Source organism: Myotis myotis, unplaced genomic scaffold (genome assembly GCF_014108235.1).
Source record: "Myotis myotis isolate mMyoMyo1 unplaced genomic scaffold, mMyoMyo1.p scaffold_m19_p_5, whole genome shotgun sequence".
In the NCBI taxonomy this organism is placed as follows: domain Eukaryota; kingdom Metazoa; phylum Chordata; class Mammalia; order Chiroptera; family Vespertilionidae; genus Myotis; species Myotis myotis.
The window spans coordinates 17,134,129-17,150,475 of record NW_023416357.1 but is presented as its reverse complement, the minus strand read 5'-3'; the positions used below and the strand labels follow the sequence as shown (position 1 = coordinate 17,150,475).

General features: G+C 43.7%; 1 protein-coding gene across 4 annotated transcripts in view; it reads left to right on the top strand.

Moving 5' to 3' along the window:
- Positions 1-16,347, top strand: part of MYO10 (myosin X) — a 204,471-nt gene that overhangs the window by 70,109 nt on the left and 118,015 nt on the right. For all 4 annotated transcript variants that reach the window (XM_036308575.1, XM_036308574.1, XM_036308576.1 and 1 more), the window contains one exon: positions 15,372-15,530. In XM_036308575.1, coding sequence (XP_036164468.1) covers positions 15,372-15,530 — 159 coding nt within the window. The remainder of the gene's footprint in view (positions 1-15,371; positions 15,531-16,347) is intronic.

Here is a 16,347-nt window from a genome sequence, read left to right as displayed (position 1 = left end):
AACAGTCCCTCCAGAAGATTAGTCTCATGGCTTCGATGATTCTGTCCTCTTTGTCTAGGTATCGGATATTGTGCTAATCTCAGCAGGGAACAGGGCTGTGCCCGAGTGTGGGCTGCTGTGTGCCCGACCAGTTCAAAACACTCCAGGCCCCCGAGCTTGCCTGGGTCTGGAATAATGAGGCCAGGACAAAGAGATCATGGGCTTTATTATTAGACACACTTGCAAAAAAGCTTATTGATGAAAAGCATTTGCGGGAAGAGTTGGCACAGAAGTCAGCTTCTATTGTTAAAAGTCCGAAGAGCACTTGGCTTTGGTGAAGGAGGGCCTGCATCAGTTATTAGTGTCTCAGGCCACAGGCTGCTTGGCTGTGATGGTCCGTGGAGCTCGTGAAACATAACCGTCCTTTCTATCTCAGAGAAATAGGGAAAATTAAAATTTTCACATGAAAATTAATCTTCAGCCCCGCTGTTTCATGCTTGCTCATGCATAATTTAAAGGGTGTTAAATTCGCAGAGGCAAATGTTGGTGTCAGTTCAAAGAAAGACATTATAAGCCGTTTTGCTAAAATCTGAAAATTCCGCCCTACTGTCGAGTGTTAGCCCGATTAACAGAATTGTTCGTGTTGTTAATAATTTGTTTTGACCTTTTGTACAGAAATAGGGTCTCTATTTTAATAGGCTTAGCTCAATCCACAGAGTAATTACCCGTAATATCTTAATTCTCCTAATATCACGGCGAAAGACTTCAGAGCGGGATTCATTTGAAAACGTGCATTGTTTCTGAATAAGACCTCCTTCTGGGTCTCTAGGGTTATGTAAGCAGCTTCTAAACATTTTAAATCACCTCTTTTTTTATTTTTTAAACAAAGTTAGCTCTTTGTATGTTGGACCTTCCCCCAACTCTGCATACATTGGTTTAAGCTTTATTCGTAGCAGCCAGACATTGTAAATAAAGGCTTACGGCCTGTTTTTTATTGTACCTTGTTGGCAATGATAGCATCTCCTCTGAAGCCATGTGAACACTGTAGATTGGATATAGCTGATGGTGTGGGAGGGGCCACGCTGTTCCTGTGGCAGGAAGTACCAAGGCCATAGTATCGTTCCACAAGGGCTTCTAAGAGCAGAAAAACATCAAATGTTGCGAGTAAAATGTAAACCAGGGAGTCTCTCAGGGCAGGAATGCTCAGGCTCTTCTGTGTTATTTTTCCTTCTTCATTGCTGTGTTACAGTCTGTTAGTGGGAAATTGTCAGAGCCAGCTGGACTGTGCGCCCCAGTTCCGTCTTATCCACAGGCCTGTCCATCTTTCTCCCGGCCGCCCAGACTCCTGCTCTAATTGTGGAATTAAAGCACACGGTCTCTATAACTGTAACAAGGTGGTTCACCAAAGTAGAGGGCATTGGGGAACCGGGATTTGAACCTTGGACTTGTAGAGAATGTTGAATATGGGTGCTGGTTTTTTTTTCTAACCACCTGGCACTGAATTGCTGCTAAAATCTCTGAAATCTTCCGCCTCCTAGCTTTGTTTCCCTGCAAATGTCGTGGTAAGTCACCCAGCACACAGATCCTGAAGCCCTTCTTCCCAGCTATTCAGTTGGCTAATGTCCTGTGGATTCTGTCTGCATATGCCGGCAGCACCCTGAATTCAGATCCACATCTGTTCGTGCTGGCTGTTAAGGATGCCTTTTCTGGAGTCTCTTTCCCCATCCAGTCACACCCAGATACATAGGTACATCAGTAATAACAGTGATCGATCGTGGTCTCAGGTGCTGCTCCATGGTTCCCAGTTGTCACCTGCTCTCGTCTTGATAGCTGATTCCAACACCCGAGTTACTGGCTCTACTCCAAGCCTCTACCCAGTCACACCCTCTGGGGGAGGGACCAAAGGGCAGCACTACTCACAGTTCCGCTGAGAATCCCTGGACGCACCACAGCGGGAGGATGGCCCTCACCCCGCCCAGCCTCAGCCTGGCCTCTGTTCTGGCTCTTACTCTGTAACTCTGGGTCCCATCCTCTGGTACCACACACGGTTCCCCGACTTAGTGAGGTATTCAGTGAAATTTCAGAAACAATCAGAACAGCAAGGTGACGGTGCTGATTTTGTTTATGTCATAGTGATGGCCATGCTAAAGCACACTGCCAGTGTCTCATGCTCCGACAGTGAGAACCACACAGATGCCATATCTCTGAGTTTTGCTGGGACTCACTACTACCCACCTAGATATTCACAGTGATTCTCGGTCTAGTGTGCTTACCAGTGCTTGTCTTCACATTTTAGAGGAGGATTTAAAAAAACAACAACACCCATTCAATCGATCGTGGTGCTTTTTGATGCTCTCACAGTTAGTCATTTGGAATGGCAGGTATATCCCCTTAAAGAGGTATGAGTCCCGAACAGGATTCTTATCCTGGGAGCTAGTTCGGTTTCCTATAATGCTCTGCAGAGTTAACACAAACATTGTGAAAGTTTCCGGGAGTTCTGGTTTTACATCATTTCTGCCTGAATAAATACTGTATTTGAGAGATTAGTTCATTAAAAAAAGCTCTATACTATTTGGTTCATGTAACATCTTATTTACAACTAGAGGCCCACTGCACAAAAATAGTGTATGGGTAGGATCCCTAGGCCTGGCCAGCGATCAGGGCCGATCTGTGGGGCAACTGATGGGGCAGTTGGGGGGCCCCCCCGCTGTCACCCGCCTTGACTGGCCTGGTGCTGCCCGCTCGCTGGCCCGGCCCCCCCACCCCCACCGCCGCCGCTGCTGCTGGTTGCCTCCCTCTGCAGGGCAACCAGAGGGGCAATTGGGGCCCCCACTGGCACCCACCTTGGCTGGCCTGGGGCCTGTGGGCTGGGGGCAGCTCCTGCATTGAGCATCTGCCCCCTGGTGGTCAGTGCACATCGTAGCGACCGGTCATTCTAGCAGTAGAAGGTCCTGAGAAAGAGCCTATTGTCATATATTTCTGAAATAAAATTTTCAGTTCACTCCATTTAATGATTTTTGAGGACTTATCCATTAAGTGCTTATTAGTCGTGTCTCTACTAAAAAATTAACGAAAGATCTTTTTCCATATTAAAGAAAACATTTCCCACTGGCTAAAGAAAATATCAGCCCCGTTGGAATGGCTCGTTGGTTGAGCATCGTCCTGTGCACTGAAAAGTTGCCTGTTCCATACCTGGGTTTCAGATCGATGCCTGGTCGGGGCATGTCGGGAAGGCAACTGGTGGATGTTTCTCTCTCATATCGCAGCCTTGATTGGACATGGCAAGAATGTGAGCCGGGGGTTGAATTGGGTCAGTGGGATGCCAGAGACTATAATGACCTGTCACAATTACTGTGTATACTATAGATTAAGCAAGTGATGGCTGGAGACTTAGGACTTGGCATTTTCTACTTCAGCCCGAGCTGTAGCTCTCTGTGTACCTGATTTGGCCACACTGAGGATGCCTTGCTGTACACAGCCTGATGCTTTCCTGTCAGCCTCTCGTGGCATTTGGAAATGCATCGGGTTTTGTCCTGTTGCCAAGACTAAGACTCCAACCAAATTTCCATCAGTCTTTCTGAACCTCAGGTACTCTGGCTTTTAGATACTTGGACCTGATTTCCTACAGCAGGTGTGCAAGGCTCTTATATCCTTTGCATTCACAGACATGGATAGAGGAACAATAATTCTTTGTTGATACTTTTCAGGGAGAAACAAGCAAGCATTATTTTTTTAGCCCCCTTAAGTTGTTCATGGTCCAAAACTCAGTGCATAGTATTAATTTTTCTTATTAAATATATATTTCTACTAGTAAAGGGATCGTTGCCATCATTTAATGACGTATGTTTTTAGTCTTTTCTCTTTCCAGCCTACTGCCTCCTCCTAATCCTTATAGTAATTAAAGTAGCATTTCCCTGACATTTCCCGAGGTTTCCTTGGCAGTAGGGGTTGGGTTAGCAAACAGGGAGGGACAGTGTGGGAACGAATCCTTGCATGTTCCAAGCTGTGTGCTTCGTTTCTGGCCTTTCCTATTATCTTCCGGATGACTTGGTTTCTTCTGCTTCTTGCACCATAAGTTTGAGCCAAGCTGGCCTCTTGGCCCCCTGTAGATATTTCACCAAACTAACAGCCAACGATGACTTTGGGTTTCAGTCTTGAATCTGGAGTCATTCTATCATTGTTCACTGGATTAATAAGTGCCTTGCTTCATATCTCTTACTTGCCACTTGGAAGTGAGTAGCATGCAAAAAACATAGTGCTTAAAGCTAGGATTCATAAAATTGATTGGGGCTTTGTTTTAAAACGTCAAGATGTGTGCAATTTTGGCTCAAATGTGTCTTTTTCATTTCACTTTAGAGCAGCTAAGGAATGACTATAATATTATTCAGTTTTAGGCAGTTGCAAGGCAGCCAGGGAATAAAATGTTGATTTACAACTCGGCCTTTGGAGTTAGGTTTTACATGCAAATGCAAGGTGCTCCTTATATGCTCCTCGCACCATAGAAGGGCAGCTGGTGCTCGTCCCTTTAGCAGACGGTTAGTAAGCCAGTGGTGCCAGACATGTCAGTAGGCGATAATGTCCCCGAGGTTTTCACGAGATTGGTCCTCCCAGATTGGTCCAGTACAGGGCCGGCGGCATGGCCCTGACTACTGTAGACATCAGTGTTCTGTATTTCCCTCCTTCCCACTGGCCACCTGGAGCCCCAGATCCTCCTCATGCTGCTCCAGGAAATCAGCCACTTCCGAGCAGGAGCCCAAAGTTTGCCACCCTGGTTCCTAGGAAGAGATGAGAAAGAGATTGCATATATCTGTTGGCCATCGGTATGTCTTCTTAGGAGAAGTGTCTGTTCAGGTCCTCTGCCATTTTTTAATTGGATTGTTTTTGTTGTTGTTGTTGAGTTGTGTGTGTCCTTTATATATTTTGGATATTAACCCCTTACACTTGTAACCTATATAATTTTATTATCCAGTGTCACGTACAATAATGTCACCCCAGTAAATGTAATAAAGATTTAAGAAAAGGATACAGTATAATGTGGTGACAGGAGAGATTCCGTGCAAGGTGCAGTGGGAGGGAAAGGCCCAGGACATTAAGACAGGTACCAGGTGTCAAGTGATGTTTGGGCCAAGAATTGGGGTTCCTGGACTTTCACCCCATCTCTGTTTCATCTCTGGGCTGAAATTTACTATGCATAGGACAAGTGGATTAGAAGAGAAGCCCTTTTTCCGTCTAATAGTTTGCGATTCTTGGTGGAGGTTTAGTATATCAGTTTGTTTTGTTTTTGGTTGCTTTTTGAAAATAATTTAAAAAAATTGAATCAGTTGTATGTATCCAGATATGTTCATTGATAGCTATATTGATTGGCCTGATTTAGCTTTGTAAGTCTAGAAATGTTGAAAATTTTTAGAAAAGTGTCATAGAAATATATATATATATACACAAAATTAAAAACATCTGCAAACTTGCAACCCATCAATGGAGTTCTGATATATTTTCTTCCTGTTTTTTCCCCTCTGTATTTGTAGACGTCATTCGTTTTGAGATCATTGTAAACCCACATGCATATGAAAGCAAGAATATAGAAAGATCCCAGGACCCTTTGCCAGTTCCCCCCAGTGATCTTATACAAGATCACAGCCAGGGTGTTGACACTGATACAGTCAAGATATAGAAGCGTCCCATCAGCCCCAGGACCCCACATGCTGCCTTTTACAGCCACCCCCACTTTCCCCTTAACCTCTGGCAAACACCAGTGAAGTCTTCCATGCTCTATAATTGTGTCATTGCAAACATATTATATAAATAGAATCATACTGCATGTAAGGTTCCAGGGCCGACTTTTTCAGCTTTTGCGTATTCCAGATAAAGCTGCTATGAACATTTAAGTTTTTGTGCAAATGAGTGTTTTCAATTATCTAGAATGAATGTTCCAAAGTACAGTTGCTGGTGTGTGTGTGCATATGCATGTGCATGTGTGGGTGCATGCACATGTGTATATATTCTAAAAAATAAGCCTAGGATTATACTATGCATGTGCATAGAATAATTTTATCAGATTTTAGTATAACGTTATGAAAAAACATTTGTATGGCATGGCCTTTTCCGGCAGACTGAATTCTTTAACATGGAAAGACCAGGTCAAGGGCAGTAACCGCTTCCTTTCCCTGGGCACTTGGCCTGCGTGGTGGTGTAAGCCACGAGGAAGCTTCTAGCAGTGGTTCTCAACCTTCTGGCCCTTTAAATACAGTTCCTTATGTTGTGACCCAACCATAAAGTTATTTTCGTTGCTACTTCATAACTGTAATTTTGCTACTGTTACGAATCATAATGTAAATATCTGATATGCAAGATGGTCTTAGGCGACCCCTGTGAAAGGGTCGTTTGACTGCCAAAGGGGTCGCGACCCACAGGTTGAGAACCTCTGTCTAGAGCAGCCGTGGACAAACTATGGCCTGCGGGCCGGATCCGCCCGTTTGAAATGAATAAAACTAAAAAAAAAAAAAAGACCGTACCCTTTTATGTAATGATGTTTACTTTGAATTTATATTAGTTCACACAAACACTCCATCCATGCTTTTGTTCCAGCCCTCCGGTCCAGTTTAAGAACCCATTGTGGCCCTCGAGTCAAAAAGTTTGCCCACCCCTGGTCTAGAGCCATGTCCTAGCACAGCTGGAACAATAGGGTGACTTCCTTTGGGCAGAATTGCCTGAAAATTTACACATGTAATTTTCTTTAGTGAATAAGAAATGTAGTTTAGCATTTTTTAAAAATCTACATAATTATTTTATAAAATCACAATTGCTAATGTTCCGTATAAATTCAGATTTGAGGTCTGGTTTCCTTTATATGCAAATAGTCTACTGTGTTCTTTGTGTGTGTGTGTTAGCCATTCCTTCCAACTGTGCCAACTCACTCTCACAGTTAGCCCACTTTTCTCTCTCAGGTTCACCGGGAGGGTCCGGGCCAGGGTAGCATCTCGGCCAGTGATGGCGAACCTTTTGAGCTCGGCGTGTCAGCATTTTGAAAAACCCTAACTTAACTCTGGTGCCGTGTCACATATAGAAATTTTTTGATATTTGCAACCATAGTAAAACAAAGACTTATATTTTTGATATTTATTTTATATATTTAAATGCCATTTAACAAAGAAAAAATCAACCAAAAAAAATGAGTTCATAGGTTCGCCATCACTGACCTAGGCCTTCCTGGTGGTGAGCGTTGCCCGAGCAGGTGAGCTGGCTGCCTTTAGCACTGCTTGCTGTGTGCGTGGCTCTGCATCTCCGGCGGCAGACACGCGTCCACAGAGGAACTGCCTGGGTGTGTGGGCCTCTCAGGTTCTCACCCCTGTCCGTCTGCCTGCAGACGCTGCGGGGCCATCAGGAAGATCCCTGCTCAGTGGTTAGCACTTACTGCTGGGGGCTCGCCTGCAGAGCCTCGTCTTCCCCGGGTTGTGCGTGTCGTTGCTGATGCTTTCCCTGGTGCGTTACTTGAGCGCGTGAAAGCAGGGAGAGGCCCTCCATGTGGGGGCCACAGTGCTGGTAGTGGCCACCCCAGAGGAGACTCAGACCTTGCTTTCCAGGGGCGTTTCTGGAAAGTTGGTCTCACTGAATTGTGTTTTGTAGTGAGATTTCTTCTTTGTATCTGGTCTCTAGAAAAGCAGTGCTGGTGCTACATGTGACATTAGAGTTGTCCGTGACGGTGAGCAGGTAGAGAATGTCTGCCCCCACTTACCTGCCTACGTGGCGCTCAGCTCCTTCAGGTCAGAGGCCAACTGCCACTGCAGGACATGGGGTCCGCACGCTGCCCCGTCCGCACCCCACCAAGCACCTGCCTTTTGCAGCCTGGCCTCTGCCTGCTCTTCCCTGGCTGTCCTCCGTGACCATGTGACCAGTTCCCATTGTGCCCTGGCAATTGCCTCTCTTTCAGCCCCCACCACTTGGTTAGGATTTGCCTGTTTATTTTTCGGATCCCTCAGTGGATGGTAAGCTTTTTGACGGAGGAGTGTTTAATTCATCATTGTATTCCCAGGGTCCCGCTCACAGCATGGCACGGAGGACTGGGGGACTAAAGAGAGTAAATTAAAAATAATGGAATAAATGAGACATTAAACCCAGCATGCTGAGAAAGCAGTGCTTGATGTGTTTCCCCTCCCCCTCTGCACCCAGCTCTGGGGTTCAGAGGGCCACAGAGTTCTTTCCCATTTGCTCCACTATATGTGCCCAGGGATGCACAGCCAGTAAGCTGGCAGAGCTGGATGCAAAACCCATCTGTAAGCTAGTGTCCCTCCAACATGCATGCTTTTCCATTCTCCCAAGGAATTCAGTGCTAGCTGAGCTGTGTGCTGTTGGGCAGGTTCCCTAACCTCTCTGATCTTTTATGAATTCATCCTTTAAAAAATGAGCAACAGTATTTCCTCCCCCCTGAGGATCAAGTGAGGTAATGTAAGCCACGTGCCTGGTGCAGGCAGCGAGCACTCAGTAAGTTGGGTTTTCTCTGCCCAGCCTGCTTCCGCACTGTGGTTCTGTGCCCGAATGCTGCGCATGGTGCTGCACTGGGCATCAGAAACCTGACGACAGTTTAGGAACTTTAATCTCAAAACCAGTGTGAGTCTCTGGAAAAGAAGATATCAGTCTTGCTTTATCTGTGTTTTGTAGTTGGTTATCTAACAAACTCACGCAAAGGAGGTCAAAGCAACAAGAACTTACTTATATCGAGGTCATTTTAACCCCCTGTGCTATATGGTTATTGGGATGCTAAGTGTCTGACAAATTGGAGCTGAAAGCACCATTTTCCCCCCATTAGACATGTATAATTTTGCTTTGGATTAGATCCCAATGGAACATTCTAGTGGAGTGTACATTTTCATGCCCCAAATACTTTCTCCAGTCTCCTGCGACAGAGCAACACAATAACAGGCTAGGGCAGCTTTTCAGTTAAGTGGTCGGCTTCTTTTAGACTTGTCTTAAGAGCATGGCTTGAGTCGGTGAAGCTTAACACGAGGAAGCTCATCTTTTATTTACATGATTGCTCATTTTAGCCACGTCAGGAGGCAGACGTCTTAACCTTTGTCATGGATCATACTTTAGTTTGTGAGTTAAGGCGACAGTAAGCAAATGAAAGAAAGAAAATAAATTGAGAGGCATCCCCAGATATAATGTAGAATTCCAGGGAAAATCGAAACAAGGCCACCCAGATTTGTGCAAAGGGATTAAAATAGAAGAAGAAAGTGTTATGTCAGATAGTTTTCATCAGCACACAAGTCAAGAGATTGCTATGGAATATGAAGAACTAAATGTGCAGCCCTCCCTCTGGCTCAGTCCCTTCTCCCGCACAGCTGGGGTTCAGCCCTTGCCTAAGGAGTGGGAGCTCCCCCATCCATGCCGAGTCTCTGATTATTTCCTTATAGAATGTTCTGTGTTGTTCCTAGCATTACATCCCTCTCACAGAAATAGCAACTTTTACCGAACTCTAGTGGTGCCAATTACTGTGACTTTTGTCTACATTATTTTGTTTTCACGATAATTCTCTGAGTTAGGTATTATTATTACCTTTCTTATTTTTCAGATGGGGAAAATTGTGAGCCAGAGGTTATCTTGCTCATTGTCCCTGAGCTGTAGGTAGCATAGAGCTAGGAGAAATGAATCCACGCAGATCTGACTCCAAGACCGTGTTTTGGGACCTAGCCAGTGTGGCTCAGTTGGTTGAACATTGTCCTATGCACCAAAGGGGTGTGGGTTTGATTCCTAGTCAGGGCTCAAGCCCAGGTTGTGAGTTCAGTCCCTGGTTGGAGTGTGAGGCAACTGATGGATGCTCCATTCCCATTATGATGTCTTCTTTCCTTTTCCCTCCCTCTCTCTCTAAAATCAATAAAAACTTGAAAAAAAATCATTATTCCATTCTGCCTCTCCTTCTATATTATACCCATTTTGAAGGACAGAACCATCTTTTCTGTAATTATTGAGTCTGTATAGTGGGCCAAGGCTGGGCACTGGGGAGCAAGCTCAGCATGCTTCCTGCCCTCATAGAGTAGAGTTCAAATTGTGGTTTACAACTCGTAATAGCGAGATGTGAAATCAGTTTGAGGGCCACATCCAGCATTTAAGAGAAATAGAATAGAAAGTATTGGGATGCATCAAATATTGTGGTGTGTTTTATTAAACTACTAGCGGCCTGATGCACGAAATTTGTGCAAGAGTAGGCCTTCCTTCCCCCGGCTGCCAGCACCGGCTTCCCTCCGTCCATGGGCAGGCACCCAGGACCCAGGCTTCCCTCACAGCCCTGGCTTTATCCGGAAGGTCATCTGGTCTAATTAGCATATTTTGCTTTTATTATTATAGATGTATATAGTAGTTTAAAGTATAAACATATTTCTTACTGTAGGTTTTGGTGGAAATGAGGTGGTTTTAAACAAGTATGATAATAGATCAGATAAGTGATTATAAACTGTCATAATGAGCTATGAAGACATGTGACAGGTGTCTTCTGAGAGGGTAACATTTGGGCTGAGACCTCAAGGAAGAGAGTAGCAGGATGTCAGTGACCCAGACAGGGGAACAGCAGGTACAAGAGCCCCGGGCCAGGTAGACAAAAGTAGAAATGGTATGGACCATAGCAGCGGTCGCCAACCTTTCGGACCTCATGGACCACCATTGGTCCACGGACCACCGGTTGGCGACCACTGGACCATAGTGTCTGACCATAACACAGTACAATTAGGAATACAGAAATGTAAGCAAACACAATGCCTAGTAGTAATCTTCATCATTATTATCATCATAACCATGACTCTTCTTTAGCTGCATCAAATAAGAAAGACTCAAAAACTAAGTTACATAATATTGTCATTCTGGCCTTTGATTTACGTCTACTCTGTTTACTGTCTTTAATTGTTTCTGAAAGACTTGTTTTTTGTTTTGTTTTCTTTGTTTATGAAAGGTTTTGCTTCTAGGCATTGCCTTACTCTCATCATTTTTTTCTAGAATCTATATTGACAGCTGGTTGGTTGGCCTGCTGTGGGATTTCTAAACCAGGGTATCTCAGCCTTGTCACTCTTGACAGTTGGGCTGGATAATTCCTGACCTTCCCCAATAAACTCCTCCATCCCCCCCAGTTGTGACAACCAAAAATGCCTACAGACATTGCCACATGTTCTGGGGCGGGGGTGAGGTTGGGGGAAGTGGCAAAATGGAGGACTTGGAGACCTACTCTAAGGGAAATCCCAGGCTAACATGAGGCGAAGTCTCCCAGATTGAGAATACCCTCTATTCCATCTGTTCATCAAGAGAGGACATGGTAAGACTGCCCCCTGCCCTCTTTCTCTTCAAGAGAAAAAGTTAGGTTTTATGACTAAGAGTTCCTGATGACTTCAAGAAAGTCTGTATACTAGTACATCACTCCTTATTACAGAAACTGTTGTGTAAGTATGGTGGGGTTGCCTTGCAATGTGTACTATCCTCAGGTTAAAAATAAAAGGGGATTGATAATGGCTCAGCTGTTTTAACTGATTAATTGACTCCATGCCTTTTCATACAGAAGTGGACCCAGCCTTTGGCAAGCCTACTGTGAGTTGCTTTTCCAATAGTGTTGATTGGTTTCCTTTGTTCTCCACACTTAACCCAGTCCATCTTGTGACCAGTGGCATGTAATTCTATAACAGGAGCTATTTGTTCTGAGCCCACATTTTCTCTAAATTGATTTCCTGTCTTTTAATCTTCCTTATTTTGCTCCATTTCATAACCTCACTATATTTCTCCTGATAAATGCTTCACTGAAGTAACTCAGTTTATTCTGAGTTGGGTTTTTAGAGATACATCTTGTTATTGTATGTTGGCAATTGTCTGTTCCTGAAAAAGAATTCCATTCTTTAAACCTAGAATTTTCCTTTCTGCTATTTTGGACTAACCTTGTGCAACTAAATACCCTGCTGATTATTGTACATAGAAATGAGTTTTGATCATTCAAAGGACTCTCCTTAAAAATCCTTAAATAAGAGCCCTAGTTGGCTTGGCTCAGCGGATAGGGCATCGGCCTGCAGACTGAAGGGTCCCAGGTTCAATTCCAGTCAAGAGCACATGCTCAGGTTGCTGACTTGATCCCCAGGAGGAGGTATGCAGGAGGCAACCAATCAATGATTCTCTTTCATCATTGATGTTTCTATCTCTCCCCCTCCCTCTCCTTTCCTCTCTGATCTCAATAAAATACAAATTTAAAAATCCTTGAATAAGATTGTTGGTCTTATCAATCCATTGAAATCTTTGAAAATTCAATCATGTGGAGCAAATGTAGGTTTATATGTGTGAGTATGCAAAACACGGTTTATTCTTGTATTATTATTTTCCATATGAATAACTGGGTATGCCTCACTCTGTATGCATTAGCATCCTGAATTCAGGGGGCAAGTTTCATCCCTTACTAACGTAGGGTTTCTACTTGGATATTATCCTACCAGTGAGGCTGTTCCAGAATACCTAATATAAAGTAACCTCTCTTGGTACTTAGTCCCCTAACCTTCATGATGTCTTCATAGACATTCCTCACCATCTGTGACGCTATATACTTGCTGGTATGTTTGGGTTTTCCCCCCTTTTCCTTATTGGAATGTAAGCTATATTCCCAGTGCTTAGAACACACCAGGAAATATTTGCTTGAATGAATGAATTTTCTTAATTAATTTATCAGGCACTTATTTAGCACCTTTGATGTGCCACACATCATTCTAAGATCTTTACAAATATTAACCCATTTCCAAGTGGATGGTTTTCTTTGCCTTTAGTTCACAAATATATTTTCTCTACTATTCCCCTTTTTGTTGAAATAATCATTGTTTTGAGCAGCTGCACTCCTGTATCTTAGCAGAATGTTTCTTTTTCTGTTCATAGCCTCTTGTTTATGTCACTGTTTTCTTCCATCATCATGTCCTCTCCTTGAGGTCATGAGGATTGTTCTAGATCTCCTGATCGCCCCTCTCCTGGAATGGGCACGGGCCCAGTTGTGTACTCGGTGTGTTCCTGAGAATATCTAAGGAAACCAGTGTAGAAGGTGGGGAACTCTATTTACAGGTCATGCCATTTTTTTCAGTGGCCATGTGACCAGCTCTGAGCGGCTTACTTGTGCTCACAAATGGTCTTGTTGCTCCCAGCACATTAAAAAGCAATGCAATGTTTACATAGGTCATAAATACTTAATCACTGTTCATACATATTTTAGTGTCTAAGTGTTGTACCATGTGTATTATTTCCAAAAAAAGCAGAATCAACAGAAATACAGACAACAATTTTAATATTCTAAATTATTTCTGTCCCCAAATTCTGGGATTCTCCATCCACCCAGACAATTTGTGGAAAAAGTTGTTTGTTTTCATGTTGGGCAGGACTTGCTGGTGGTAGTTTTGCTGGCTTTAGTGGCATGTCTTGGTTCCTACGAGAAAGATGTTTCCGGGGAACTTGAGTAACCTGTCTGCCAGTTGTGTTGGCAGGAGCTTTGAGCAAACAGAGTGAGGAGAGACCTTCCCGGGAGTGCTGGGAGCAGAGAGAGGACGACACACGGGGTTTCTGTGCGCCCAGCCCACCAGACGTTCCCTGGCCCCGCCAAGTTCTGCATCTGCGCCCACCCTCACAGTCACTTCCAATGGAAGACCAAGAAACCTGCCCAGTGGTGGTGGTTCTGGCAGACCTGCCTGGATTGACATCATGGGCATGTAGAAAGCTGGGGAAGGCAGAGGGTTCCAGCTGTTGCTTCTGGGGTTTTCCATGTTGCCCTAACATAACTACTTGTACTTCTCGCCTACATCTCTCTGTTTAACTTTCTTCCATGATATTTATGAGTTAAAATGCGAGCGTGGGTGTCCTGAGTGTTTCCACACTCTTGAATGTTCCCGTGCATTTTTCTTACCACCTTGCTATCCTGGCAAACTCCACCCCGAGTGCCCTCCCAGGGCCCCAGGCCTGCCCCAGCCTGCGGGTGCTCACGTGGCAGGTTTGGCCACCTCGCCAGGGGTGGGGCTGCTGGGAGGGGTGCATCTCCTGGTGGGTGTCCCAGCACAGGAAACAGCTGGGGAGAGTGGCTGGTCCTCAGAAGACGAGCAGGGTGTCTGCCCTGGCCTCGAGTAGTGTCTCAGGACTGGTTTTCAGCAGCTCTTGTGGTTCACATGGAAGAAATGCCACTGCTGAAGTTTTAATTTTTCTCTAGAAAAAGAAAACATGCCACTTTCCGTGGCTTCTGAAAACCATCAAATTGGTACTTTTGCTTTTTTTGGTGTGTCATTCTCTTTTGCAATAACATATTACCATTTGTTGCCATGTAGGCAACTGGTCAATATTAAAAACAGAATCCCCAGTCATAAAGTTGTGCAAATATTCCAGAAGGTTGTTTGGTGTGTGTATGTGCACACGTGAGAATGGGTGTGTATTTTCATGTCTTTTAGGTTCTTGTTTATTTTTGGTTTGTTTTTTTGCATCTTGGAGTTCTTGTTTTGGGGACGAACGTAATAAAAGTGTGAAGTGAATAAATATGGAGTAGACGCCATAATTAAATGATGTTACTACATGAGTTTGCATGTAAAGCTGGACAGGCTTAGTCAACAGATGGAGCTGACTTGAAATGGTTAACCTGAAACCAAATCAGTTGTGAGAAAAGAGGACTGAGTAGGTTTGAGAAATCCATGCACATTCGGAAATCAGTCTGACAGTGTCAGAGTTGTCTCGAGTACATGCTAAAAAGCTGGTGTCCAGCACTCACCATGGGCATTTGGGACTTTCAGGAAGACAGGCTGTCAAGCAAACAAACCGATTTTATTTTAAATCTGAGAGAGGGTTTGTTTTGCCTAAAGGTCACATGAATGCTATGCTAGTATAATCCGATAGTGAGGGGAGAGCGTCCAGGGATATTTTTCAAACATTCCTGGGCAAATGCGTTCCAATCTTTGAACAAATCTGTAGACATACAGTGAGTTTACGTACCACTTAAATGGAAGAATGTTATTATGAAGCTTTGAAATATATGATCCCGTGTGAAACATTATGCAGTGAAACCAAACTGTTTTCTAAAAGCTTGGTTAGCCAGTTTCTTAACTGATTTAGATCAGTTAGAGAAATAGGCAGAGAAGTGAACTCTAAGGTTATAATTTTTGTGGTTTCCGAAGGATGGTTAGCCCCGAACTAATGTCTCTTAAGATCATCTAACAGCAACTGTCAAGATAATTTCTTCCCTTAAAAAGAGATGGGTGGCTCACACACAAAAAAATGAAAAAGTTCTATGCAGTTTGTTTTTTATTGGCCAATTCAGGATCTTGTTGCGGAAATGTGTATTGTTTGTATGGTATGTTCAGGAAACTTCTAGAAACTCTTTGCTGCTGATAACTAAACAGTTGAATTTATCCCACCCCTTCTTTCAGGTATTCACATACAAGCAGAGCACAATTACACACCAGAAGGTGACTGCCATGCACCCCATGAACGAGGAGGGCGTGGAGGACATGGCCACCTTGACGGAGCTGCACGGGGGCTCCATCATGCACAACCTACACCAGCGATATAAGAGAGACCAGATTTACGTAAGTGCCGCTTCGATGCCCTCTAAAAGTCCCCCAGGTTTGACTGTCTTTTCTTCCTTTTTTAATTTTCAATTATGGTTGACATTCAATATTATACAAGTTTCAGGTGTACAGCATAGTGGTTAGACATTTCTATAACTTACAAAGTGATGCCCCCAGTAAATCTAGTACTAGTTTTCAAAATTACTGTTTTCAAAGAGTACTTCCTGCCTTTTGAGAACCCCTAGTTAAGGTAAGTAAAACTATGTGTTCAAATGTTTTGCCAAATTAGAAATGTGGCTCAATAAATCATGTTCTCTGTGTTTATTGCCATGATTTCATTAGAGGGATTACTTAAATTGAAGGGTAATTTGACCTTTCTTCTCCTGAATGTGTTCTGTTTGTAAGTGTTCTGCTGTATAAAGAAGCCAGGAGGAGTGGTTTGACTTCCTCAATTAAGGGTTGGGAAAATGTGGATTTGCAAAGCAATGTACCTGAGCTTACGCGCTTTTCTCCTTTTATGATTTCCTTTTTTTTCCTGGCTCTGGATCCCACCCAGGGAAATATTTGGATTCAAGGGAAACCATCTACTTTACTTGTGGGATCTGTTTTGAATGGATACATGTCCTTACGAAGCAGACATGCACATGTTTCTCTCAATGTTTATGAAATGTGACTATTTCTGTATTATAAAGTAATATTTAAAACTCCTATAATAACCATCTTTTACATTTAAGTACATATATATTACGTTATCGTCAAGATAGAATGGCCTGCAGATTTTATCCATTTTTTTATCTGCCTGTTTGCGGGTTTTTACAGTAGACTGGGGCAACTG